At 51.0% G+C, this 27116-nt stretch overlaps 1 protein-coding gene across 2 annotated transcripts in view; it reads left to right on the forward strand.

Annotated features, from left to right (window-relative positions):
- ELFN1 (extracellular leucine rich repeat and fibronectin type III domain containing 1) overlaps nucleotides 1-22643 on the forward strand; it is a 103492-nt gene extending 80849 nt beyond the window's left edge. For both annotated transcript variants that reach the window (XM_040079617.2, XM_040079618.2), the window contains exon 4: nucleotides 19038-22643. In XM_040079617.2, the coding sequence (XP_039935551.1) occupies nucleotides 19478-21868 (2391 nt within the window). In that variant the 5' untranslated portion in view covers nucleotides 19038-19477 and the 3' untranslated portion in view covers nucleotides 21869-22643. The remainder of the gene's footprint in view (nucleotides 1-19037) is intronic.
- The last annotated feature ends 4473 nt before the right edge of the window (nucleotides 22644-27116 follow it).

Raw genomic sequence — 27116 nt, forward strand, 5'->3', positions numbered from 1 at the left:
GCGCCTCCACTGGCTCATTCGTTATGGCCATTGGACACTAAGTGACAACTTCCATATTCTTGGCTTTCTGAATGGAGCTGGAGTTAGGAGATACTGGTGCTCTCATTAGGTCTCTGCTGTGTACTTAGCTATTAGCCTGCTCTTGCTAAGCAGCTCTGGACTGTCTTTCAGGCTTTGCTTGTACACGAAATGAGCTGTCAATTCAAAAACCCTTGGCTGTATTTCATAGCCTGGCTGTCACTCAGGCACCTCATAACAGCGAGGACATCAGAAGCAGGCACTCTCCAAGGTATGAGAAGATGGTCGACTTTCACCACTTTTATATTTTTCTCTTGAGCCTAAAATGAGTTTTTCCTTGAAGGAATCTTGGTTCACCTGGGACAGGATCCAACTGCAGTCCCCAGTGTTTCATTGGCATGGCAGTTTGGCCATCCTCCATAATCCATCTTCTCTTCCCAGCTCCAGCTCTTGAGTGAGGAGAACCTGAGAAAAAGGCCAGGCTGTGGTGGGGACACTCATCTCCCAAGCAAGACCTGCTTGGGACAGCACTGCCCCACCAGCATCAACAAGCAAAGTGTGCTGCCATCGTGTCCAGAAGTCAGATTGTGCCACAGGCACCACCAAGGATTCACCACATGGGAAAAGGAAGGCAGAAGCAGGCTTGGCTCCATGGGCTATGTTAAAATAAATCCAAGTCCCAGTTTGCTGCTGTTGTAGTGTGGAAAAGAACTGGCACCATGCTCCCCATGGCAGGGCTTGCCTATACCAGAATTTTAATAATCTAAGTATTAGTTGCATCCCCAGTCCCCTCCTTGAGAGTGATGCTGGGCAGCGAGGCTGAAAATTAATTGCTTACAGGCTTTTAATTTTTTTCATTATTTCTTCCTTTTTCTTCTTTTTTATTTGATGCTCATCCCAACTGTGTTAAACTTTAAATCAATAGAATATGGGATATACATCAGGGATTCTGCCAGCTCTCTTCTGCTCTCATCCACTTCAGTCCCAGCCCTGTGGGTCAGCAGCAAAATTTGCTGCACGCAGCCAAGAGCCTGTGGAGAAAACAAAGCTGGGAAGAGTCCATTTTCTGCTGCTTTGTTTCCAATCCTGCCCAGAAGTGGAATAAACTCCAACAGGCACTGTTTCAATCAAGTTAGCTTCTGCTGAGTCAGCTCCATTTAAAACTTGGCCTTTCCAGAAACCCGCAACTCTCAGAAACCCTGGCCAAGATTCTGTAGGTAAATATAAAATGAATTAGGAGGCAGGTTTTTAAAGTAAAGGATTGCTCTTGGAAGCCAGGGGTAATAATAATTCCTCAGGAGAACAGAGAATCTCTTAATCAGTAGCCCCAAGGTGCGTGCTCAGCAGCACAGAGGAGGTGCTACTGAGTGGATGTGGATGGAGCTGCTCTTGGACACCGAGGCGGATCCCCCATCCCAGCCACTGGCACCGTGGCTGCTGCTCAGTGGGGACACAGCTGGGTTGGAAGGGGCCCCGTTTTTGTTTTCTTTTTGTCTCTCTGGTAGCAACAATCCTGTGAGCTGGCTGAAAAACATCTCCAGGCAAGTCTGTGCACTCAGAACCGGTGATTCAACCCGACCCGGCTGTCTGGAGGAGAGAGATTGGTTTCACTGTTGTTTTCAGCGAGGACATTCTCAAACAGGTTTCATTTGGATGGTGTCATTTCAGCTTGACTGTGTGGCATGGCTGGGATGCTCCGCTTCGTTTGTGTTACAATCGAGTGACTGAAAGAGATGAGAGGGAAAAAGGAAAATCAATTTTGAAATATTTCTTTACTGAAAGAAAAATAACCCAAAACGTTGACTTGTGCCCCCAGTCTGCTACCAGATCAAGTTTTGTTATCTTGAATGTGCTCACAAGCCAGAATGTCTGGGATTTGTCCAGCCAGCTGAAGCGATTGCTGCAGGATGAGCTCACTTTGGACAATCCAGGAGCTCCAGGCTCATGTTGAAGGCACCACAGGGGCATGGAGAGGGTGCAGCCCTGCCCCAGGACAGCCCCCTCTCCCCATGGATGTTTGCCAGCCTGTCCCCAGACAGCATTTGTGTTTGTAGTGACAGAGCCCCTCCACCTCCCAGGTAACCACTGCCTTGCTCCTTGAGCCTTTTTTTTTGTCCCCAAGTCTAACCTGATTTCTCCTGCTGTAATTTAAGCTGATTATTTCTTGTCCTGTCCACCATGGTCATAAAGAACAGATTATTCTCTTCCCCTTAGAAGCAGCCTTCTAAGCACTTGAAAACTGTTATCACATCTCTTCTTCCATCATCTCTTTTAGGCAAAATAACCCAGTTCTTTCAATCTTTCTTTGTAGGTCATGTCTCACAGACCTCTGATCATCCTGTCTGCTCTGTGCTGCCTCCAGCAGCGCCGCCTCCTTTCTGATATGAGCTGCCAATAGCAGAATCTACTCCAGTGTAGACCTCACCAGCCCTGAACAGATAAGAAAGATGTTTTTGTGAGACTCCTAGGCCACACTGCAGCTCATATATCCCAGGGCTCTCTCTGCCTCTTGATGCGACACGGATACTTCGTGTTCAGCCTGTGACCCACGATAATTTGTAGACCTTTTTCTGGGGAGCTACTGCTTGTGGGCTTGGTGTTTTCCCATGAGGTTTTGAGGTGAATGGCAAAAGGCAGGAATGAAGCATCTCGAACGAATGTTGTGTTCTCTGGTGTCTGTCAGTCTCTTGCAGGTCCTGGTTTTGGTGTGTTCATGCATTCAAAGCACACTTTTGGTCAGACTTTTGACTAGGCTGTGTGTTACCTGGGTTAGATGTAACTGTCCGTGCTGAAGCAGCTTTATTGATGATCCTTTCAGTTGCTGACTTTCATTACCTCATTATTTCTAGTGTTTTATCTCTTTTGTGCATGTCCTTTTACTGTCTAAGACACTCTTGTGTTTAACACTGGTTAATCAGCATTTTATGCAAAAAAAATATGAGATTTTCAATTTTCTGCAGCCAACAGAGCATTGAAAATCCTGTCTCCATCCCTCAGGAGCTGTTTTTAGAGTGAGCTGAGCCTTTTTCCATGGCTTGACTTTTTTTCCTTGGAAACTGGGGGTTTCTGTTCGGAAGGACTCCTTGGTGGAAAGCTGAAGGCTGATCCCTAGAGCTCAAACCTAAAGGGACTCAGTGCAAGGACTCCAGACAATCCCAGGAGAGGCGTTTCCACCACCCAGCCACGGAGTCAGTCTCTGATGAATATTTAAGCCGTTTATGCCACGTGGAAAAGCCCATGCCCCAGAGATGGGGCAGCGCTGATGCTACTGCTCAGTGAGGCCAGGGGCGAAGGAGGGGATGGAACCCCTGTGCTGCTGGCGAGCCTGGGCCAGAGCCAGCCTGTCAGCAGAGCTGCCTGGCCGCCTGTCCTCCTCCCAGGGGGCTATCCCAGCAGCAGCTTTGTTCCCCCTGCTGCAGGCAGCAGCACTGGAAATCCCAGTCATGCGAAAGGTCCCGAGGGGAGGGAAATGCAGGTCACAGCCGGGACAGACGCTCCGGCCCGGGGAGCGCGTGCCAAGGTACTCGGGTTGTGACAGTAATTAATGTGGACATGGCTGGAAATGGCAGAGCTGGTGCTTCAAGTAAGTGCACAGAGGCAGGAAATGAACCCCATCAGTTTTTAAGGTGTCAGCTGTTTCGTGGGGCAGCTGCAGAGACGGGAAGGACCGGACCTCGCTTGTTAGGCAGCTGGGTGCAAACGCACTCCTCTCATGTGCCGTGGGGTGAGCCTGCCTCACTGCCTGCAGGGAGATGGCCCTGGGAAGCTAGAAATGGCCCCAGTTCAGTGAGTGTGTTAGCAAGACTGTGGGGTGACAGTGGATACTCAAGCGCTGAACCAAAATGTGAGGTGCAGGGTGATGATTTAGTTGAGGGTCTCTGTTGCTGTCTGCAGCTACTCGGTCCATGCTTCCAATGGGTCCCAATTCAGCAAAGCACATTTGACTGCAGGTGAGGGCATTTCCACACCAAACCCAGTGGGAGAAGCCCATTTTGTCCAGCACCTGAGTGGTATTTCTAGCATTAGGGAAACCACCCAGTTCCCACTGAAAACCGGGTGTCTCTTGTCCCCAGTTCCTGCAGAATCAGTACGGAGATTGTCACAGGGTGGGTATTTTATGGACTGGCTGCTCTCTCCCTTCACAGTTCTAATTAAGTTGTATATTTTGGACGTAAAAATGTCCTTTTTGATGATATTGGTCAGGAAAGCTCTCCAGCATCTCCAAGAGCAGGGGAGAGGGAAGTGACCAAAGGCAGGCTGTAATGAGCTATCAGAGGCAAGCCCAAGGTCAGCTGGGGCAAGAGGGCCATTGTCACGCTGGCTCGTGATGCTCAGCTGGTTCCCTGCTCCTGCACACTCCTATCCCCATCACTGTAGCTGAGGATTTGGGTCTACACTCCCTAAACACACTCTGGTGTGGGGAGGCAGTCCCTGCCACGTGGGCAACGTGCTTTAAATCCACACTGTGGAGAGCGGGGATGCTCACCTCCCTTCAGGGAGGGGACAGACACATGCCCAGACCAACACCCTTCTCCCCACAGGGGTAAGAGTATCCTGTTGCTCTGGAAGAGCTGGAAGCACTGCAGAAGTTGTCTGCTGGGAGAGGCACGGTCTTGGCAGCAGGCAGAGATCTGGGGCACAGATGAGAAGAAATGTAGGGCATCAAAGAGCAGAGATCAGGATATTCAAGGAGAAGAGATCTAGGGCATGGAGGAGCAGAGATGTAGGTAATCAAGGAGCAGAGATCTGGGGCATCAAAGAACAGAGATGTGGATAATCAAGGAGCAGTGATCTAGGGCAGGGAGGAGAAGGGGTCTAGCTAATCAAGGAGTAACGATCTAAGGCATCAAGTGGGGTTGCTGTAGGACGTGAAGCAGAGGGGATCTGAGGCACTGAGGAGGGCTGTGCAGGAAGGTGGAGACAGGGCTAATGGCCAGCCCTGACCAGCATTTCATTCCCCAGGTTGAGGGGAACAAACTTCCACAAGAAACACTGTGCAGCACAGAAAGCTCCCAGGGTTGTTCAGGACAGCTGAGCCTCGAGTGGCAGCCCCAGGCTCCTCCAAGGAGAACCCTGGAGGAGCTCCAGCAGGAGGGAGCCTGCCTCCCCATCAGCAGGCAGCAGCAAACACGATCTGTCTGAAAAACAGAGCCACGTTAGCAGTTATTGATCTATAACTTTTAACCAATTTCTTTTTTACAATATTGGATTGCGTGCTAATATTAGCTTTTTATGGTTGGCACTAGGCAAACTCCACTCCATCAGCAAAAAACAGCTCCTGTGGGCCAGTCTGCACCTCCCATTGAGCTGAATGATAGAGGACTGGAACAATATTTTTTGACAGATCAGTTCCTGTTCAGGGTAGCGGTGGCCATTATGCAAATTGAGCCTATAAGATGTTTAAAAGTCTGGAACCATTATATTTCTTTATTTCATTAACATCAATGCAAGCAGGCGAGTTAATACAACAGAGTGATCCCATTCCAGGGCTTGCACAAAATGGGCCCCCCATCATTTAGCAGGACTGGTGATTTCCCCTACAGGTGGTGCAACCAGCAGCTGCACTGGGGCACTGAGGCATTTTTTGCATCGTGCAGCTGGGAGAGGGGTGGGTGACAAATGTCTGTGAGCAGATTAGTGCACAGGAATCCTCTGCCTGAGCTGGCAGATGGCGGGGAGGGCCCTGCTCCTGGCAGCAGGCAGACATCCGGGAGGATGGGGGACAAGCAGGGGATCCACTGCAAGGGCTGATTCCCCACTGGTCCTTGGGGATCTGCTCCCCCACCTCGGAGCACCTGCACACAATCTCTTACGTGGTTTCCCCACCCCTAACTCTCTGCATGGGCCGTGAGAAGCTGCTTGGGCAGAGCTGCCCTGGAGTTACAGAGTGCACAGAGGCATAAGCACTTAGGATTCAGGTTTACAGGGCAAGGCAGCACGAGAGCATGGTGTTAAGCCCATTTCCTGCAGCTCTGGTGCTGGACGCACACGTTTTCCCAGCACAACAGCAATATGAGGAGCAAAGCAGTGATGTAATACGGGCATGATGCTATAAAGAGCAGAGATTAGTGCTCCAGCACATGCCCTGACACCCAGGTGATGGCCACCCTCCTCCTCCTCCGTCATCAGCACCACCACAAACACAGGCCTTCACAGCCACCCCTATACCTCCACTATCCCTCACCTCCACCCCACCGAGGCGCAGGGGCATTCAAAAAATCAGCTCTGCAGAAGAGCACACATCCCACTCAGTGCCCCCCTTCAGCTGGGGGTATTGGCACCTCTTTACAATTAGAAAATTAATACATAGTGCAAGGAAGTGATGGGGTCCTGGGGCTCAGCCCTTGCATCATTAGTGTTTTAAGGAAGGAAATGGGTGATGCTTGGTCACCCACAAAAACCAGCAACCCTGTGAGAAGCTGGTTTTTTTCCACACCCTCTTCCTGCCATGTAACTCCCACACCAGACACAGCCACGTGCACATTCACGCTTACTCATTTGCATAAATCTAGAGAATAAAGATCACGGCGTGCCGCACTAGTGGATCCCAGCACTACAATAACTCCATTATAAGTGTCAATGTCTTGGAGAATTACTTCTAAAGACTCTACCTTTTAGTGTTGAAACTTTTAATTGATTTTAAAATACACAATCAATCACAGTTAATCAAGGAATCATGAAGAAGCTATCGTACACAAATACACAAAGACAGCACATAAACTACAATTAATGACCACTTAAACAATGGGGGGAATGAAAATAGGAATATTTATTAGTGTTTATGGGCAGTAATAGATAAAGTAATGAAGCAGTAGCATCGTGGTGTGTTAGAAGCCAAAGTTGGTGATACTTAACACCAAGTGGTCATAAGTGACTTTTCAGTAAATGGCACAATTTAGAGCAATCTTTTCCAAGGAAGAAGATGCCTTTTCCCCCTCCTCTAAACACTACCATGGCCCTGCTGCTGGTGGAGGTCATCCATCCTGAAGGAAGGATGTGAAACATAATTCCTGGGTTCTCACCACAAACCCCATCCCTTTTCCTAGGGCCAGTCCGACCTGTCAGGTCCAGCTTAGCTCTATGGCAGGGGGACCTGTAGCTCCCCAAAAAAACACCTCTGGGCTGCCTTCAGCCAAATGCCCATCCATCACCTGCCAGGGAGCTGTGTAGGGCAGCTGGACAGCTCTGGCCTTAGTGTTAGGTGGAGTGGCTAAAAACCCAGCTGAGTGCCCTGTCCCATCCTCAGAGAGCCAGTTCTTTGTGTCTCAGGGTGGCAAGCAGCCTGATGGGCCAGGGAAGGGTGAGCAAAGCAAGGGCTGGGGGTTATTTAAGCCTGAGCCGAGGACAGTGAGCTTGGGCAGGGCAGAGGAGGTAAATTCCACGGAGGCATCTTGAGGCCCCTGAGGTGTGTCCTTGTCCACAGCTCCAGGTGGTCTGTCCAGGATTTAGTACAAAAGGCTATTTTGTCTAAGCTGACTTTATTCCCACCCACGTAGCAGGAGCCTCGCAAGCCCAGAGCCAGGAGCTTCTGGGGCACACGCTGGCACAATCCCACCTGGGCTGCCTGCAGACCCAGCCTGCACTTTGCTGTACTGGACCAAGACCTTTCTGTGCCTCCAAGCAATGCCTGCAGTCCCCAGGGACAGTCAGAGGCACGGGGTGTGGCATACACACAGGGAGCAGTGGCAAAACCCCACAATACAGCCCTGGCCTTCTGCTGTGCAGTTTGCAGCTTTGCAGCCACAGCTACTTAGTTCCCTAAATCAGTGAGCAGCACCCAGATCCCCACTCCTCCCTGCCTGGCACATGGTGCAGTGGGGAGGCAGTGATGAAACAACTCCTGGTTAGGAGAAGGGGAGAGTCCAGAGGAAAGTTTGTCCTGTTGCACCATTCCCTGGAAGGCCAGTGCCACCTAACTCCAAAAGACACCACCAGCACAATCCACGTGCTGGGGTCTCTGTAGAAAGGTGGGGACTGTCCCTCCTCCCCTCCTGGGGCAGGGGTGTGGGGATATCCTTGTGCTCTGATCTTTCTGTACTGAGATGGGGGCCTCATGCTTGACCAAAGGCTGCTTTTAGCACTGGACTTAAACTGCTATTAGTCATCTCAGATCTCTGGAAAGGAGCTGACAGCAGGTCAGCCCCCATAACCACATCTTCCCTGGGGCTTTGGTGGGGGCTGAGGATGCTGCAGCCCCTCTCTTCCAGCCCTGCCTGCCAGCAGCCTCCCTCCCCACGGTGCTTGTGCCTGCTCGCATGGATCAATGTCTTCCTCTCCTCCACCGTCTCTTTTATTGCCTTGCAAGTTGGCCCCAGGATGTTTTATCACACCGCAGCACATAATACAAATGAAAAACAAAGGGGAAAAGTTTGAATCATTTTTTTAATATATTCATCCCTGTGCTGGGGAACAATGATCCATCTGATTAAATCCGCATGCTAGAGTTTATTAAACCAGGTTGGCCTCTTGCTTTCTCTCTCCTTTAGGCAGGGACAGGCTCATTAAAATGAACATGCTCTGCTCCCTCCCCAGTGCAAACCCGCTTCACACAGTCCCTGTGCTGCTGCTATCTCAGAGACATCACCAGGAGCTGATGAATAGGGCTCTGCAGCTCCCTTTTCCCCGGCAGCAGCACGGCAGCCCAGCCCTGGTGTGGCTTTCTGGCAAAGGGCAGGAGATGCCTTCAGCCTCACAGCTGATGGGAACACGCATCCGAGGAAATGCCCCTTAAAATTGGAGGGAGATGGAGGGGCAGGGTCTGGCCACCCCACTCTAGCCCTGCCCCAGCACCTGCTAGGTCATTTACCTCCTCCTGGGCTCTCTGTCCCATCTGTAAAACGGGTTTCATGGGCACTGCTTCCCCATTAGGATAATTAATGGCTATAAAGCAGTTTGGATCCTGCACTAAGAATAAACCCATCAACAACGACAAGGTGACAAGTGGCCATCTAAGACATTCCCTGGGACCTGGTCCCTGTGTAGGCTCCTAAATCTGCCAGCAGCTGCTGTCCCTACAGCTCCAGCTGCCCTTGGGCTACCTCAGGAGGGTCCCCAGCCCGGCCAGACGCCCTCACCAGGAGGCATTTCCAGCAGGCTGGAATTTGCTGCAGCTCCTCTTCTTCCTCGGGAGCCCTTCAGAGGCAACCTAAGTCTGTTCCAGCCTGGAAATAACAGTGGCTTAGGCCCTGTAATCCCTCCTTTACTTGACTTTGGTTTATTTTGAGCAGGAGATTAAAGGAGATTATCTGCATCACCTGAGATGCTGCACTTTCTATCTCTACCCCCTTTCCTCCATCCCCAGGGGCTTGCCCAGGCCCGGGCAAATGAACCCCTCCCTCCTTCCCATGTCCTCTGGCCCACTCTTGTCTCGGGACAGCTGTCTGTCCACAGGGTGCTGCCATGTGGTGGTCCATCATCAGCCTTGCTCCCTAGATCCAGCTCTCACCTGGCTGCCCATGTGTCCTGCCTCCTGAGCCAAGCCCAGAGATGCTCCACAGGAGGGGAAGACGAAGGAGGGCACCCCAGCACACTGTAGCACTAATTGGAATTAGTTCTGCAGGCTTCTTGAGGAGGAGGTGGTGGCAGAGAGGATAAAGAAAGTCCTCCTTTGGGCACTAGGAGCTTGGCAGGGTGTGCTGGGTTCAGCAGCAGATATTTACTGCCACAGCCAGCGGATGGAGAAGGATTGTCTGTTTGGGACATCCCACGCTATTAAAAAAACAATCCAAATAACACAGGAAAAGCACTAGAAAACGTCTGTTTCATGCCCAAGGAGGAATCCCCATCACCTGGCAGCATCCAGCCATGGGCAGGGAGCTCCTTTCCATCTTCTGGGGACCACGTGCTGCTCTCCAGCTCACTTCAGCTTGGATTTAGCAGAGCACTGGGTGCTGGTTTGAATTCCTCCCGAACCCTTGCTGAAATCAGCAGCTTTATTAAATGAAGGTCTAAACAGGCAGAGCTATGGGCAGTCACCAGAAGTGTTAACTTACCTTCCTTGGTGACTGAGAGATGCTCAAACACCCCAGTGGGGAGGAGCAGGTACCTGGAAGCAATTGTTCCCCTGGGAAGCAAACTCCCACACGTGGCATCGCACCAGCATGTGTGACCTGTGCACACATTCACGGCAAGCTCACACCTTCACGGGCTGTTTTTCCTCATCTCAGACTACACCAGCCTGGAATCCATCTGCCACCCTGGAAATTAATAGCAATCATTAAACAAAAAGAGCTGGCAAAAAGAAGCCTGAGGTGAAAAGCAGCTATTTCTGCCAGGAAAAAAATTAAAACTATTTAGACATACAGAAAGTCATTTATTACTGTGAAGTCCTCCCTCCACCTGGGGTTTAAATCTCATTACATTTTGTCCAAAACAGATGTTACCCTTTTAGCAGTAGATTATTAACAATAAACTCCAATCCTCCAAAGAGGGTAGGTGTTTTGGGTTCACTTGCTTTTTCGGCTTGGGTAACCTCCACAGGAAATGTTTATGAAAAGGACGGGCAATCCAAACATTGGCATAGCTCCCTGCTTCTGTTGTCTTGGACTCCAAAGTTTCTTCCCACCCTCCGTATCTTCTGGACAAGCAGTGAAACCAAGGCCCAGAGAGTGGCCACAGACCTGGCTGAGGAGCAGACAGGATGCTGAGGAGGGGCTTTGTGTGCTGCAAGCCCACACAGTAGCTCCTACTGCTGCTTTTCCACCACCAGTTTGGCATTGACCATGTGCCCAGACAAAAAAACCAGTCTATTTTAGAGTCTAGCATGTGCACAACCCATTTTTTTACAAGCTTTTCTGCATCAGGACACAGACTTTCAGGTGGAAGGCTGTTTGGTTGAGCTTTAGGCATGCTGGGACTATAAAGAAATGCCAGTGGTCCCTCATTCCTGTAGCTGAGCATCCTCTATGGACAAAGATGGGCTTTGCTTGTTCGCACCAGTGCATGGGCAACTCCAGTGGGAAATCAGGAAGTCTTGAGAGAAACACTGTCTGGCACCATGCTTAACCAGCCAAGCCCACAGTGTTCTGCCTAGATTTAGCATGATAAAGATACCTGCTCAGGATTCTAGGAGCATTTTAATCATGCTGTAAACATAATCAAATGAGACATTAATATCAGCTCTGAGCACATGTGGCCATCTGGCTGCCCAGCCATCTCCCTGACCATCTCAGGTAGCAGGAAGCACATTCCCAGTGTTCTCCAGAGACACTGCCAGATAGATGTTCTCACAATGCCTCTCAGCATGCCTGGGAAGGCAGCGAGAACCAGCTGTTTTGGGACTGTTGATGGTGAAGCCAGTACCAGCATCTCAGGGCTGCCTCAGAAAACACTTTGCTATCAGTACAATTTTTCCTGCACCCCGAGGGAAGCATCAAGAGCTCTCCTGAGCCATGTATGTCTGTGAGAACTTACTGCTGGGAGAGAATCTTTCCCTCAGCACAGCACATCTCAGGCCTTCAGGCTCTACAGGTTATACCCAATCCCTTCCTGGAGCCCTGAGAGCCCCGAGGGGACCCCCAAGAAAGCAGTGTGCTCATCTCCCTACAGGTGCAGGGTGTTGTTGGGATGAATCTGTTGCACATCCTTTCACGTTGTGTCAAAGGCAGGATGGAGTAACTGCAGGGGCTGTGCTGGTGGGAAGAAAAGGCTGTAATTCATGGCTGAGGTGGGTAAATGCACACAGCCATCTTGTGGACTCTGCCCTCTGCCAGAGGGTAAAGTCACCGCTGTCTCACATCCCTGTGCCTCCTCGTGTGCTGATCTGCACCAGCTCTTCATCCTCTCACTTCCACCCCAGACCCAGCTGGAGCACAGACCTGCAACCCATTTCTTTATAAGCTTTTCTGCATCAGGACACAGACTTTTAGGTGGAAGACCACCACCACCAGGCTGAGACCACTGACCCACCTCCCAAATATCCAGATAAATGGGTATTTGTTTGCAGCCTGGGTATCTGATCCATGAGGAGCGTTCTATTAAAAAAACAAAAACCTCAATACAAAACAAAAACAAACAAAACAAACAGAAAACCCCCAAACTGCCGAAACAGCTGACCCACAGCCTGGTAAACTGTTTTTCTGTAGGAACACTGCATCTCTTTGGGTTTAGAGGGCAGGGTTGGAAATGTTGAGGAGGACCTGGGCTGACCTAGGGAAGGGTCTTCTCCAAGAGTGGACAAATGTGAGCTGCTCCAGCACAGCCACCTGCAGGGGCAGGGCCGTGGTGGGTAAGCTGTACCTGGAAGGTGGTCACGCTTGGTTTCCTCTGCAATGCTGCTGTCCTGAATAAACATTAGACTGGTTTTGGAGGGCTGCCCAGATGATCATTAACCTTCTCCTGGCCCATGACAAGAAGCCAGCCTGCAGCACTGAGCTAAAATGAGGCTTGTAGGGCACTGGGGCTTGCCAGAGATAGCAAGATCTGGGCAGAAACCCCCTTCAGAAAGTGGATAGCCAGGGAGGGGGTCCAGCCTTAAGCTGGGCTCCTCAGCTCCAGAGGACAGGAGCTACATCATTAAAATCACAAGATAACCTGGACTGGGAGAGACATCTGAAAGTGGCCAACCAGAAAAGCAGGACCAGCTTCCAAGACGAGCGAGTCAGTGAGAGGTTAGCAGAGGTATTTGCTTACAGCACAGACATAACAATTCCTGTGTGCAGGACACAGGCTGGTGGAAAGGTGAATTCTGTTCTGCCTACCCAGAGATCACAGATCATTCCCATGAAGTCCTTAGTGAGCTGTGTGTTTTCTTGTCCATCTCTCAACACTCAGCATTGCCTAGAAACTGTGATGTTGCACTGGCCAGAGACCCCTTCACAGGGGAAGGGCAGGACAGAGGGGGAAGTTTTCTTCTGCAAATACAACCATAAGAAAAAACAAAGCCAAAACCACACTTGCACCTCTAAAAATAATTTCTAACAACTCACCATTTCACAGATCCATCACCAGATTTTCCCCAGTGCAAAACTGGTTTTTCCCATCTGGGAGGCACAGGGTTATGCAGGCTTCCTGCAAAAATAAATTAATGAATGGAAGCGGTACAGCCCTTTTCCAAACAGCAGCAAAGATCTGAGTGAGGATGACAATGCAGGGGAGACGAGGCTCAGCTCAGACTGTCACTGCTGAGGAGCACCAGCAGCTCCACATCCCAGCATGGGGCTGGCTCCCTCCATTGCATCGGTGCTGGAAAAATATCCTTTGATCTTCAGCACTATTTACAGGAGAAAGCAGGACTCTTGCTTCCACACCAGACCTCTGCTTTTCCCCAGCCTGCCATCAGCATAACCATCCCATAATGAAGGTGTGATTCAGAGTGATTATTTCTAAGGAAAAATCCCATCAAGAAAACATCAGAGAGGCTTTCTCCCATGGAAACACACCTTCCTTATTGCTAGAGTCATACCTGATCAGAGCTCTTACTTTTCTACATCCCCTAAAACCTTTTTCCTCTTCACTTTCCCCTCGCTCTGTCCCTCTCATCTCATTTCTCAGCTCCCTGAAGGCTCAACTGCACTGTCAGGGGCTGGAGCTGATGTTCCACTGCCGCTCGTGCCGACGTTTTGGAAGGCTGGTTTAATGCACAGGTACCCCAGCTGGGCTTAAGAGGTTGCTCACTAAGAAGATCATTTATGCATTTACTTAAACTCAGCAGAGGCTTCTGCTCAGCAGCCCACAGCAGCGTGAGATGGGGTTGTCATCTCAACAGACCCTGGAAACCAAGCAGCATGAGATGGATGTAAATGACTTCAGACTGCAGCTGAGTAACAGCAGAATAGTCTTATTTTCTGAAATCACAACAGTTTGTCTTAAAAATATTGTCATTTTAAACCAGAATTTGTTTTGCCATAGAAAGAAGGGTTCTAAAAACATTTGTGCAAACAGATCTGTTCTGGCCATTCCCAGGCTGCAGCTTTGGCCTCATCCTGGCTTTTGGAGGCACAGTGGCTTTGAACTCGGGCTCTCCTCAGACACTACAGCACCCCAGTTTACTGCTAAATTAAATGGGTTTGAATATCAGCTTCCAGTAGAGATCAGAACTTTCTCAATCAAAGTTAAAATAGGAATAAGGCAAGGAGAGATTGGCCCCAGCTCCATTTGGAGCCCATGAGTGTTGATAATATTGGCAATATTGATTGACATATTGGTAATATTACTGTCCCTGTATAGAGACCAAGCATGCCATTTGTCTTTGTTTCTCCCAGTGTCTTCCAGAAAAGTTATCTCTTTGTCATCCCTCCCACCTGGATACCTGTCATACAACCTGTGACCTCCCAGAGTCCCAAAAAGCTATCCTGGGTGCAATGCTGGGCACTTCTCTCTCAGCCTCCCCTTCGTCTCTCTGCTTCATTTCTTCTTAATCTCTCCTCAAACCTCAGTGGAAAATATATCTCTTCTCCCTTGCCTGTTTTTCTTAAATAATAAATAATAGCAGGAGAGAGTAGAATTGACTGGAGAACTCTATTATCTAACACTGTGAGGTGTTTGGGAATAGGGTTGGGATGCACAAAATTCTGCCTAAACCCTGTCAATGAAGGATATTAGGACCAGGATGTCTGGATATAAAATGAACTTGAATTTTACAGGCCTGAGCATCTTTATTATCCAGGGAGGTTGTGATTCTGACCAAGAATCACCCAGCAGAAGTCACGGAGCAAAGACCAGGGGTATAAATGAGGGAAAAACCTGCCTGGAATCCTCCTTTCCTCACCTGACATATACAGGGCGGACATTAGCTATTTACAGGTGATTTCATCACTATTAAAGGTCTTATCTTCCATCTTGGAGCTGCCTCTCCAGATTATCTTACAGATAATGAAGAACCAAGGTTTACTTTAAAATCTGTTAGCCAAATTTTCTCTCCCCCCCTGTTTGGGCAACCAAACACTCATATTTGTAATGTACCATTCCCATTTTCCTCTGGCTCTCTTTGTAGTGGGGATAATTTTTTTGATAATACAGCCCAAGTGGCTGTGAAAGGGGATCTAAAAGAAGCTGGACATGGAGCAGCTAAGGAAAAGGAAGTTATGGAGATGCAGAAATGCCAAGGAGAGGAGCACTGCTGTGTGTATACACACACACACACATGCGTAATCTTGCGTTCCCTCAGTAAATGTAATCCACAGTTTGAAATAACTCATTCAGTAGAATAACAAAATTAGGAACTGAATGTCAGCTCCCTTCCCAGCCCCCACGGCTGCTTTGTTTGCTTCCCTGCAGCTGCTGCTCTGGTTTAATTTTCCAAGATGCCATTAGTTGGGAAATGGAAGCAAAAACTTCCCAGCCAGCTTGCACTGGTTTTGGAAGCTCCAGCTTTGCCTTTTCCTTTCCACCTCCCTTGTTGTGGGTTTTCAGCCAGGAGAAAGGATGCTGCTGCTCCTCCAGTGCAGGCTGCACACTCGAAATTCCAGCCATCCCTCTTTGCTGCTGGGTTGTTGGCAGGGACCAGGGCTGGAGAAATAGAGATGGGAAGGAGGGGAGCATATCACAGTCAGGGCTGAGGATTAACAGGGAGGAGAAGGAAAGGGAATCGTGTCTGCAGGGCCCAGGTAACTGAGCAGGAATGGCATTTCCTGGGTGGCCACCTCCTTGTCATGGATGGCCTGTTGTCATTGTCACCATGGGGCCACACTTCAAAACACCTCTGACTGAGATTAAACCCACCATTCCAAAACATTTCTGTTGTTGTTCCACACTGTCTTCATTCCCACTTTTGCTTTGTTCTCCAACAGCAAAAGAGACCCCCAAATCGCCGCTTTCCTGGTTGTTTTTCATGTGAGAGTTTTGCTGGTTTATTCCCAGGTTTTCTCAGCTCTGTAGGGGATCAGAGGACTGGAAAAAGTGATGTGCAATTGTGTTACAAGGAGAATAAACTCAAGACGACTGGGCAAAGATGAATCAGGCAGGCAGGAGAGTTAAACCACCAGATCCTTGCGGGATGCTCGGCACTGGTGTCGCTTGGGCACACACCCACACCCACCACGGGCTGGGATGGAGGCTCTCAGAAGCCAACAAGATGAACAATTATGCTTTTTGTGCAAAGAAACAAGACCCACTTCTCCACTCACCAGTCATGTCCCAAGAATCTAATAAAAAGGGAGATTAGCCCCTCTTTCCTCTCTCACATCTTCTTAATGCTGTCATTTTATTCACACTTTGTAAAGCAAATAAACCAGCAAATTGGTTGCTTTAATGAGCTGAAATTAAACTCGGGCTGCTGATAAAATGCCATTTCTCCTTTTTGTTGTTAAGAAGGACGTGGCTGATAGGCAATGTACGAGAGAGAAGAGAAAACATACAGTGGGAGCCTTACTGAACGTGTTTGAGTAATTTACTGCTGCTTTTCTTCATCCCCAACACCTCCAGGTAGATGGGGGAAGCACAAGGGTGCTATAAGGGGAAGGCTGTAGGAGATCAGCCCGGCAAGATCTGTGGGGAGTCTGTCTCTGCTCTTTGCTCATGGATGGTCCCACTCCACTAATTCCCTCTGCCCACAGCCTTTCCCCAGGGAGGAGTGACAGGAACATTCCTCTGTGAGGAAAAGGCTGGTTTGGCTCTGCAGAGCCTTCCCAAACACAGGTTTGCCCAGACAAGGGTGGCTGGGTCACAATGGGAGAAAGAGGAGACAATAAGTTTGTGCTGAAGAGAAGATGCCAAGTGCATCCTTTCCTGCTGCCTGTGCTCGGTCTGGGCTTTCCTTGCCTGCAGGAATCCACAAGTCCATGGAGGAGGACAGGGAGATGCTGGAATCAAGTGCCACCCCGAAGGGGCAGCTGGGGCAAGCCATTGCTTAGGGCTCTGCAGGCCAGGAGTACCCTCATCCTACACCCTTAGGGGCAATACACATCCCCACAGGCTGCTCCCTGTGACAGAGGAGAGCTGGCACATCTAGAGGGAAAGTCTCCACCTGCAACACAATGCATGTGCTGGGATTTTCACCCCAACGAGAGGAGCTCGGGGCGCTTTGCTTCAGTCTCCCACCACCCCGTGAAGTTCTGTCATTATCTCACGGTACTAGAGAGGAGGCTGGAGTGCAGAGAGGTTAATTGAGTTGTCTAACACCAGAGGGATGTAGCAGCAGACGTGTTTCAGTCTGGCACTGCAGTGTGTCCCGCTGTGTGGGTGGCAAGGGGGGGACACTCACCTGCAATCTCCCAGGGAGCACAGTCCCTCTTCCCTTCCTCGCTGGCTCGGGACTCAGCTGTGTTGAAATGGACTTCCAGGTACTGGCCGAGCATCCCAGAGCAGTGACAGCACAAGGAGGACAAGGTGGCTGGAAAGTGTCATGTGCAGAGAGCTGATGTGAGAGAAGGTCTTGTTATTCATGTAATGGAAACCTAACTGTCACCACGGAACAGACTCATTGTCCACAAACCAACCAAATAAACTGTTTTACTGCTTATTATTACTGGCCTGTTTACCAAGGTATAAACTGAATGGTAAACAGGGATCTCTGCAGTGAAATATGGTCTCCTTCCCTGCCTGGTATTGTGGCTGGGAAGGAACCTGGTTTCTTTGGGACAAGGGTCAGAGTATGGCATCTGCCTCTAAACAATCAGCCCCACATGATTTTCAGGTATGCAGTACCAAGAACAGTCCAGCCTGAGCACTGTAAAATGGTTTAGAAAACTGTTTCTGGATTTATACAGTTTTTCAGATTTCATGAAAGACAATTTGGATGTAAGGTGAGGCCCTATCTCCTTCACAACTTCCCAAGAAACCTCCAGTTCTTACCAGCTGCATTTCCAAGGAGTATTGGTGGTGTCTTCCCTGGCTTCTACAGTCTGCCCTTGGACAAGGGAGACGAACGGTGTTCCCATTCCCCAAAAAAATGTTCAAAGAAGGATTTTTCTAGATAGGCCATGATGATTTCTCTCCACTTGTGGGCAACTCCTTGACTGCCACAGCATCTCACTGCATCCATCCTACCAGCCCAGAGTTCTGTTTGGCAGTAGAGATATCCACAGATGATGTTTTCAATATCTTGTGGAAAAGCATGACCCAGGAGATGTTGGTTCTCCTGCATTTCCCACCTCTCCACTTTTCCCTAAAAAATCAGAAAAAGAAGAGCTGTCCATGGAAATGTATGCTTAGTCAAAAATTTAAGGGGGGAAAAAAAATGGAAAAAGTGAGCCAGAAATTAGTTTCTTTGTGGGGAGTGAGGCTGCTGGCAGCCCCACTGGTTTGTGTCTAGTGAGTACTTCTCCTACTCCTCAAACATCTGTTTCTGGCTGGGGAGGGAAGGCCTTGTCCCATCCTCTGCAAATGCTCTTGTTATACCACTGAATGTTTGCTGGTTTTCCACACCTCTGCATCACCTGGGAGGGAGAGGCCTTGGAGAAAGGCAACAAGCCCCCAGCAGGGACAAGGACACTGGGTGGTTCACAATCACACCGGTGGGTTTTGCGAAGAGTGCCCTGAAACGGCTGCTCAGGTTCCCAGAAACAGGACAAGCCTTTGATGCTGGGCTGTATCCCAGATGCCACGTGGCAGTGCAAGAAGAGGGACACGGTGTCCTCGACCAGCACCCCTTGTGTGGGCTCTGCTGCTGCGCACACCAGCACACGAGACAGTCAGGATTCCCCTCAGCAAAACGCTGCAGCATCAAATCTACATCAGAGCGAGTTGTCTAGGCTTCATCTGCTCTCAGCGGAGAGGAACAGACACTTCTGGGGCATCACTCCTCTCCTCCTCAGGTAGACACCTAAATAGGTCAGACAAACGGTGCACTGGATGTGTGTTGGTCCCTCCACTGCCAAATAAGTGATGCTGGACAAGGGCTCCATGGTCAGTGATCACCCAAGGGTTTAGAGGGTGACCTCAATGGTCAGTGACCACCTCCCCTTGTGCTGCCAAATAGTGCTGGTGGCAGCCAAATAAGCCAAAAGCTCCTTGAAAGGTGGCTGCCAGAATGAGAAGACGATTGCCTAACTAAGAGGGGAGCTGGATGGATCTCCAGCACCTCTGACTGCTGACTGTCCTTCCTTTGTGCTTACCTTGTGCTTGTGTTTTGTTTTGAGCAGGTGAGCTGAGGGACCGAGCAGGGAGAGCCGAACACACAGAGGCACAGGGAGATGGGGACCAGCATCACGTTGTGCAGCAAAAAGAGAACGAGGAGAAGTACTATAAAAAATGAGAGGAAGGCTTGTCTCTAAGCCTGAACAACTCCTCTGCACAGGCACTTAACTTCATGACTCCCTCCTCGAGATGCCAGAGGCCTGGTGATGTGGGACCAGCCTCAGCCACCAAGACCTTGGTAGCAGCCCCTGGCTGCTGGCTGCCGAGTACCGTGGGCACCGAGCTCCGCTTTCTCCACGGACGCTTCCCTCCCGTCTCCGAGCCATGAGGAGAAGGGAGAGGCAAGCAAAGCTGCCGAAGGAGCACTAGCCCACACCTGCCCAGCCCCCGTCCTGTTCCCCGCTTCCAGCAGACCAGGAACCCCTTCTCCGTGCTGCCCTTCCAGATGGCAGGTCGCCGGTGGGCCGTGACGTCAGCCCTCTGCATGTGCGTGGCGGCCGTGTCTCTCCTGCACGCCGGCGGGGTGCGGGCAGACTGCTGGCTCATCGAGGGGGACAAGGGCTTCGTCTGGTTGGCCATCTGCAGCCAAAACCAGCCCCCTTACGAGTCCATCCCCCAGCAGATCAACAGCACCATCGTGGACCTGCGGCTGAACGACAATAAGATCAAGAGCGTGCAGTACGCCTCGCTCAGCCGCTTCGGCAACCTGACATACCTCAACCTGACGAAGAACGAGATCTCCTACATCGAGGACGGTGCCTTTTCAGGACAGTTCAACCTCCAGGTGCTGCAGCTGGGTTACAACCGACTGAGGAACCTCACCGAGGGCATCCTCCGGGGCCTGGGGAAGCTGGAGTACCTCTATCTCCAGGCCAACCTCATCGAGACCGTCACCCCCAATGCCTTCTGGGAGTGCCCCAACATAGTGAACATTGACCTGTCCATGAACAGGATCCAGAGACTGGACAGCAACACTTTTCGGGGCCTAAACAAGCTCTCTGTCTGTGAACTCTACAGTAACCCCTTCTACTGCTCCTGCGAGCTCCTCGGCTTCCTGCAATGGCTGGAGGCTTTCACCAACATGACACGCACCTACGACCGGATGCAGTGCGACTCCCCGCCCGACTACGTGGGCTACTACTTGTTGGGCCAAGGCCGGACTGGCTACCGCAATGCTCTGAGCATGCTCTCTTCCCTTTGCACTGGTGGCTCCTACACTGTGATTCCTCGTTTTATCCCTCCCAGGTACCAGGTGACCACGGTGCCCTCCGAAAGCCCCTGCTCCGAGGAGGAGTGCTCCTCCGGCGACGGCACGACGCCGCAGTTCTCCCTGTTCACGCCCATCGGTGAGACGGAGGTGCGCCCCAACATCCAGGTGAAGCACCTCAACCACAACTCGGCCGTCCTCACCGTGCAGATCCCCTACCCCTTCAGCAAGATGTACATCCTCTCCCAGTTCGAAAATGGCTTCTCCTCCATGATCACCAAGCTCAGGAAGAAGGAGGAGAACATCACCGTGAGCAACCTAGTAGCACAAAGAGATTACACCTACTGCGTAGTCTCTGTTCACCAGTACTCCAAGTACAACCACACCTGCGTCACCATCACCCCCACCAGACCCAACCGCAAGGAGCCGGTGCCCACCCCTTCCACTGCCACCCATTATATCATGACAATCCTGGGCTGTCTCTTTGGCATGGTGATTGTCCTGGGCGTGGTGTATTACTGCCTCCGGAAGAGGCGCCAGCAGGAGGAGAAGCACAAAAAGGCTGCCGGCAGCATGAAGAAGACCATCATCGAGCTGAAATACGGGCCAGAAATGGAGACCACCAGCATCACCCAGCTGTCCCAGGGACAGATACTGGGTGGGGAGACAGTGACCCGCATCCCCTACCTACCTTCTGCTGGTGAGGTCGAGCAGTACAAGCTGATTGAGAGCAGCGAGACCCCCAAGGCCACCAAGGGCAACTACATGGAGGTGAGGACGGGTGAGCAGCCCGAGAGGCGAGACTGTGAGCTGTCCCTGCCGCCAGACACCCAGGGCTCTGTGGCTGAGATCTCCACCATTGCCAAGGAGGTGGACAAGGTGAACCAGATCATCAACAACTGCATCGATGCCTTGAAATCCGAGTCCACCTCCTTCCAAGGGGTGAAGTCGGGGGCAGTCTCCACGGTGGAGCCTCAGCTGGTGCTCTTATCAGAGCAGATCCCCAGCAAGCACGGATTCCTTTCCCCCGTCTACAAGGAAAGCTACAACCACCCTCTCCAGCGACACCACAGCATGGAGGCGGCCCCCAAACGCTCCAGCACCTCTTCCAGTGGCTCCATACGGAGCCCCAGGTCCTACCGCTCCGAGGGATCGGGCCACAAATCCGAAGCCAAATACATTGAGAAGACATCCCCCACCACCGACACCATCCTCACTGTGACACCGGCCGCGGCCATCCTGCGGGCAGAGGCGGAGAAGATCCGCCAGTACAGCGAACACCGGCACTCGTACCCCAGCTCGCACCCAGGGGAGCAGCACGACAGCATGGGCGGGCGGAAGCCCTCCATCCTGGAGCCTCTGACCCGCCCTCGCCCCAGAGACCTGGCCTACTCCCAGCTCTCGCCTCAGTATCACAACCTGAGCTACACCTCCAGCCCAGAGTACACCTGCAAACCATCGCACAGCATCTGGGAGCGCTTCAAACTCAACCGCAAGCGGCACAAAGACGAGGAGGAGTACATGGCCGCCGGCCATGCCCTACGCAAAAAGGTCCAGTTTGCCAAAGACGAGGATCTTCACGACATCTTAGACTACTGGAAGGGCGTCTCTGCCCAGCAAAAGTCCTGAGTCCTCACACAACTCGTGACTTAACACACTAACTGGACCAAAAGAAATCCGCAGCAGCTATTTTTATTCAGACTGTCTTTGAAACAAAATAAAATTTAAAAAAAAAAAAAAAAAAAAAAGAGAGAGTCAATAAAAAATAAAAAGAGAGAACAAATAATGAAAAATCTATAAATATTCTATATAATATATAAAGTGAGATATTAAAATGTCTTCACGTTGGTGAGACATGCACCAAATTTGAACACAAACTTTGCAGAACAAACTGTGGAGTGGGAAAAAAAAAAAAGTTTTGTTTCATTTTGATTTTTTAAAAAAATATAAGAAAAAAAGAAAAAATTGAATATAAAATGAAAATGAAAGAGCGGGCAGAGAGCTGAGGTCTGGCGTTTTCCAATATTGCATTGCATGAGTCCCTATTCCGTGATTTTGTGGATTCTTTGTGAACAGTTTGTGTTCTTCCTTCCTTCCCTTCCAAAATCAACAGCGACAAAAACAGCAACAAAAACCAAAAAGAGACCAGAAGGAGCTCCATCTTTTGGGCTGTTTTTGCAAACGGAGTCTTCCAGTTTAGACTTTTACCCGGTCGAAGGCCCGTTCACATTTTCACTCACTAAGAGGTTTTACCACACATTGCATTGTAAACCGAAGTCGTTAATTGTACAGAGAAAATTTCTATATTTGCAATGTTTGCTGTATAATGAGAAAGAGAGAGGAGAAAAAAAAGAATACTACATCTACTAAAAAAAAAAAAAATATATATATATATCTATATTCACCTGTTTGTACCAGGTTTTAATCATGGATTTTAGAGAAAGAGATGGAGTTTTATTTGAAGGACTTTTTCGTTGGTTGGCTGGTTGATGGGATATCTTTTGGAGGGGGGAGTTGGATTGGATTTCTAAGTGTTTTGTTTTGATTTCTTCCACCAATTATCTGTGTCCAAGTTCTCATCACTTCCAAGTGCATTGAAGAAAAGAGGTTCATATCCAGGAAAACAGAATCCCTCACCTTTTTCCAGGTGGGAGACCATCACCACCAGGAACTGGGGAGGGGTTGTGCAGTGGAAGGCTCTTGGCTGAGCAGGTGCCACCATGCAATGCGATCCCTGCTGCAAATCAAAAAGTAATGGTCTCTGCCCCTAAACAGATGTGTCTGGGCAGTGGTGGCCCTTGGGACCAGCCACCGAGGGGTGGATTATCCCCCCACTTTCAAGGCAGGGAGCCAGTGATGAGTTAGAGCACAAAGCCTCTTGCTGCTCTGCAGGGAGGGAGAGAATGGAGGGGTGATTTTGCTTTTGAGGTAAAAGACACAGCATTTACAGCTTGTCCACACTGAGACGCCCTGGGGAGCCCCTGACCAGCCCTTGGCCCTTGGAGACTGGAAGGGAAAGTGAAAGCTCTGTGTCCATGGGTTCACCCAAGCAGCCACGGGCCCCTCAACCATTGCTGTCCAACACTCTTCCGAGACTCCACAGCTTTTTGCCCCATCTCTAAAATACTCACAGAAGGTGAGAACAGGGGTGTTGAGGCCACACTGGTGGCCAAAGGACATTGTTTTGTCCTGATCAGTTCCAGCTGAATCACAAGCCTCTATGTCTCACCCACCCCATGACCAACCAAAAGTGAGGGCTTCACGAGGGTCTGAGAGCTGCCCTGCTCCCAGGTGAGTGTGTGGGAATGCAGGGAGCCAGCACAGCGAGGTGAGGTGCTAAGCTCCCCAGATGCAGCCCTGTGAGGCCCTGCTGCTTGCCAGAGTTTTTTTCCCTTGCATCCTGCTCACAAGTCGCTTTGGATGGACATCCTGAGTCCTGATGGATGAGCACTAGGGCCCAGGAGCAAACCATATCCCATCCTGTTATTTCAATATTTCAAAGCGATTTTGACAGGTATTCTTGCGAAAGGTTATGTTTGTTCGGAAAGGAGCTGAGCCAGGAAGACACAGAGCAGGCTGGGATGTGCACGAGTTCGTTCCCCGTGGTTATTTGTGTAGACAACAAACCATTAGCAGGATTTCATAATAAAAGGCAGGTAATTTCTCCAGGAATGCATTCAGTCTGCCTGAGCAAAGGCACATTCCTCCACCCCCTCCAGGTGCCCCAGATCCTGCCCACAGCACGCAGCTTTCCCAGGGCTGTGTCTTGCTCACCAGGTGATGAACAGGACCTGGAGGGGGTGAGTTGAGGGTCACCCCTCTTGTTTAGTGCCATCATGCAGGTCCCTCCCCAGATCTCAGCTCTAGCACCCGGACCAAAGCAAACCCTTCAGCTGGAGCAGCCTTTCCTTGCAAACCCTGAGTGCCTCCTCACAGATATGGTTTGGGTTGGAAGGGACCTAAAAATCACCCAGGATTATAAAATAAAAAGTCATCTTCATTTAGTTCCAACTCCCTGGCCATGGGCAGGGATGCCACACACTAAATCAGGTTCCTCAAGGTCCCATCCAGGAGAAATAATCCTTGGTCAGCAAGGATGGATGATGGAAACAGTAGTGGGGCCTCCTGACACTGATTGATGGTCTCACAGGATTCCTTTTCGAGAGGCTGGGGTGGTCCAACCCAGGTGATGGCAGCTCTTGAGTTAATTTGGGCTCAGATCCAGCACTGACAGTTACTGATAGACCCCCAAAGAACTTCCTCAGCTGATCTCTGCATTGAGACCGTTCCCACACCAGTTTGGAAATGGCATCAGGACCATCCATGGAACTGGGAGCAATGGCCCAGCCAGTGCAGTGTGAGGCCTCGCTGTGGAGCCAGCTCAGCTCTTTAGCTGGGACCACTCATTTTGCTCCTCTGCCTCTGTTTCCTCCTCTGCAAATGCTTTCTTGTGGCACTGAGGGCACAGGCTGGCTGGGGAGCCACAATTAATTAATTGGCTGTCTGTGAAGCCCATTTAGCTCCTAGAATAAAAGCTGCTATCGAAATGCAAAGCTGTTAGTGGTGTAAAACAGCAGGGGCAGATGAAATCAAAGCCTGATTCTGTTTTCACACCAGGATTTCACCGGTCATAAACCAACAGAGACCGACACAGGAATGTGATACAGCAGTGCTGGCCTTTCTAAATTAAACACTTCCCACATGCAAGCTGTCTGCAACTGGGAAAATGGAGAATTGGAAAAAGGCCCTCTCTACCTCCAAGATATCTCTAAGGCATCACCCAGTACCCCATTGTTGAGGGGCCTCACCACAGGTCTCCAGATGGCTCCTGGGCTGCTGAGCACCTTCCAGCCCCTTGCCCTCCCTCCAAAGCAATGTGCAGTCCTGGCAACCATGGTCCACATCCCTTTGGCAGGAGATGCTATAAAATGAGCTGTGAAAAAAGCCAGACAAGAAAAGGGAAGAGTTCCCACTGTCCCCAGGGCCACCACTCCATGGATGAGCTCCAGGGCTGGCTCTGCACAGGGCCTGGAGAGCTCTGACCATAGCATCTTCCATCCCCCTAAGACAGCTGCTTTAAAGACCCCTCTGAGTGGGGATTTCATCACCTGTGACCTGTTGAGTGCTTTTGTTCTTTGTTTTGTCTCCTGTTCAACCACCAAAGCTCTCAAGCTGCTTCTGCTAAGTGATGCCTTGTCCAGCCAGGCTGCTTCTGCTGCCCCACACTCATCCAAAGGAAGAGGGCTCCTCACCAAGCAGAAAGGGGAGAGCACAGGAAAGGCATGTTGGAGTGAAGAGGAGGGGAGGCTAGGGGGAAAAAATACAGTTCCCTGCAGTAGAGTCACAGCCCTGGGGCCATGTGGAATTGCATTCTGCTGATGCCCTTCTGTGTCCACAAAACTGCTGTTGTCTCAACAACCTGTCTACAAGGGCAAAACCATGGCAGCACTAAAAATCCTTCCTCTGATCCCTCCCCCAGCAAGGACAGCTTCTAATTGGAGGGTAAATCCAAGCCCACTACCCATGGCTCAATCCTCACTCTGGCCCAGAGTCAGCAAAGGACCCTGCCGTGTGTTACAGAGCCTGCGTGGCACCTAGAGCCTGGATATTATTTAAAAGCCTGTAAATTGGGACAGAAACATCCCTTTATGTAGACATGCACCACTTAAGCCCAGGATTCCTGAGGGCACCTGCCAGCCCCGGTGCGCACGCCGGCTGTGTCCATCTGTTCCAAAGCACGGCCTGCGGGAAGGGCCACGCTCACAGACAGGAACGTGGGGCAGCACAGGGTGGCCGTGGTGGCAGTGCCTGCCCAGCTGCCTCCCTGACACAGCAAAGCACTTCGGGGGGAGCTGGGGGCTGCCTCCTTCGGAGCTGGTGGGTATTGGAGGTGTGAGCTGCCACCCTCCCTGCCCAGCATTTGAGCCTCCTGATGGCTTCAGCTGAGTTTGCCACGAACCCAGGCGCAGATCCCACGGGAGGGGTCTGTGGGGGTCCACGGGGGCCCTGAGAAGGGATGGTGGTGCTCCCATGCACCACCCTGACCAGAAAACAGCCAGACTTCATTGGCTCTGCTCAAATCAAGCTGGTGACCTGCAGTGCCACCTGGGTGCTGGCACCTTTCCTAGGGCTGCCAGGGAGCCGTCCCTCTCCCAGCCCCACTGGTGCTGATGGATCAACACCTGGGAGATGCCCAGAGCCCTTGGAGACCCAGAGTCAGAGCAGAGCCCTGGGCTCCAGCAGCCCAGCCAGCTCCTGCATGCTCCCTCCCCCCCGAAACCCCAGCCAGCTCCTCTCCAAACGCTCCCTTCTGCCCACTTTCGAGGTCAGCCCTTCCCTGAACCAGGGCTGGCTCTTGCCGAGCCCCGAGCTCGGTGCTGGATGCGCAGAGCCCGGGAGCCGCAGCCTGGCCGCCCGAGGGGCCGTGGAGCGATAAATCACCCCGTCTGCAGGAGAAGGGGTCGGCAGGGGTGGAGGACAGTGCGCTGGAGGTGTTCTCATCGCACAAACCCTTTGGGGAGCAGGGCTCCGGGAGGCAGCGGGAGGCTGCGCTGCGGCTGGAGCGGCCCCAGCAGCGCGGATCGATGAGGGTGATTGAAGCCAGCACGCACTGCGTTGGGCTATTTTTAGCACAGCCAGCAGAGCAGGAATTTGGGAGCCCAAGTCAGAATTTATTTGCATCTGTGAGTGCTCGTCAGGGGAAGGAGGACCAACAACAACGACAGCAACAGCGCCCAGCGCGGGCGCAGCAGCGTTTGGGGAGCTGCCCGGCGTGGATTCAGCTCCTCCTCGGTGCACATCGTGTCCCTCTCCTCTGCAGCGCCCTTTGGGGACCTTTGGGGACAGTGTCACCCCCCAGTCCCCACCCAAAGCTCGG

The sequence above is a fragment of the Hirundo rustica genome, chromosome 15, assembly GCF_015227805.2.
Source record: "Hirundo rustica isolate bHirRus1 chromosome 15, bHirRus1.pri.v3, whole genome shotgun sequence".
In the NCBI taxonomy this organism is placed as follows: domain Eukaryota; kingdom Metazoa; phylum Chordata; class Aves; order Passeriformes; family Hirundinidae; genus Hirundo; species Hirundo rustica.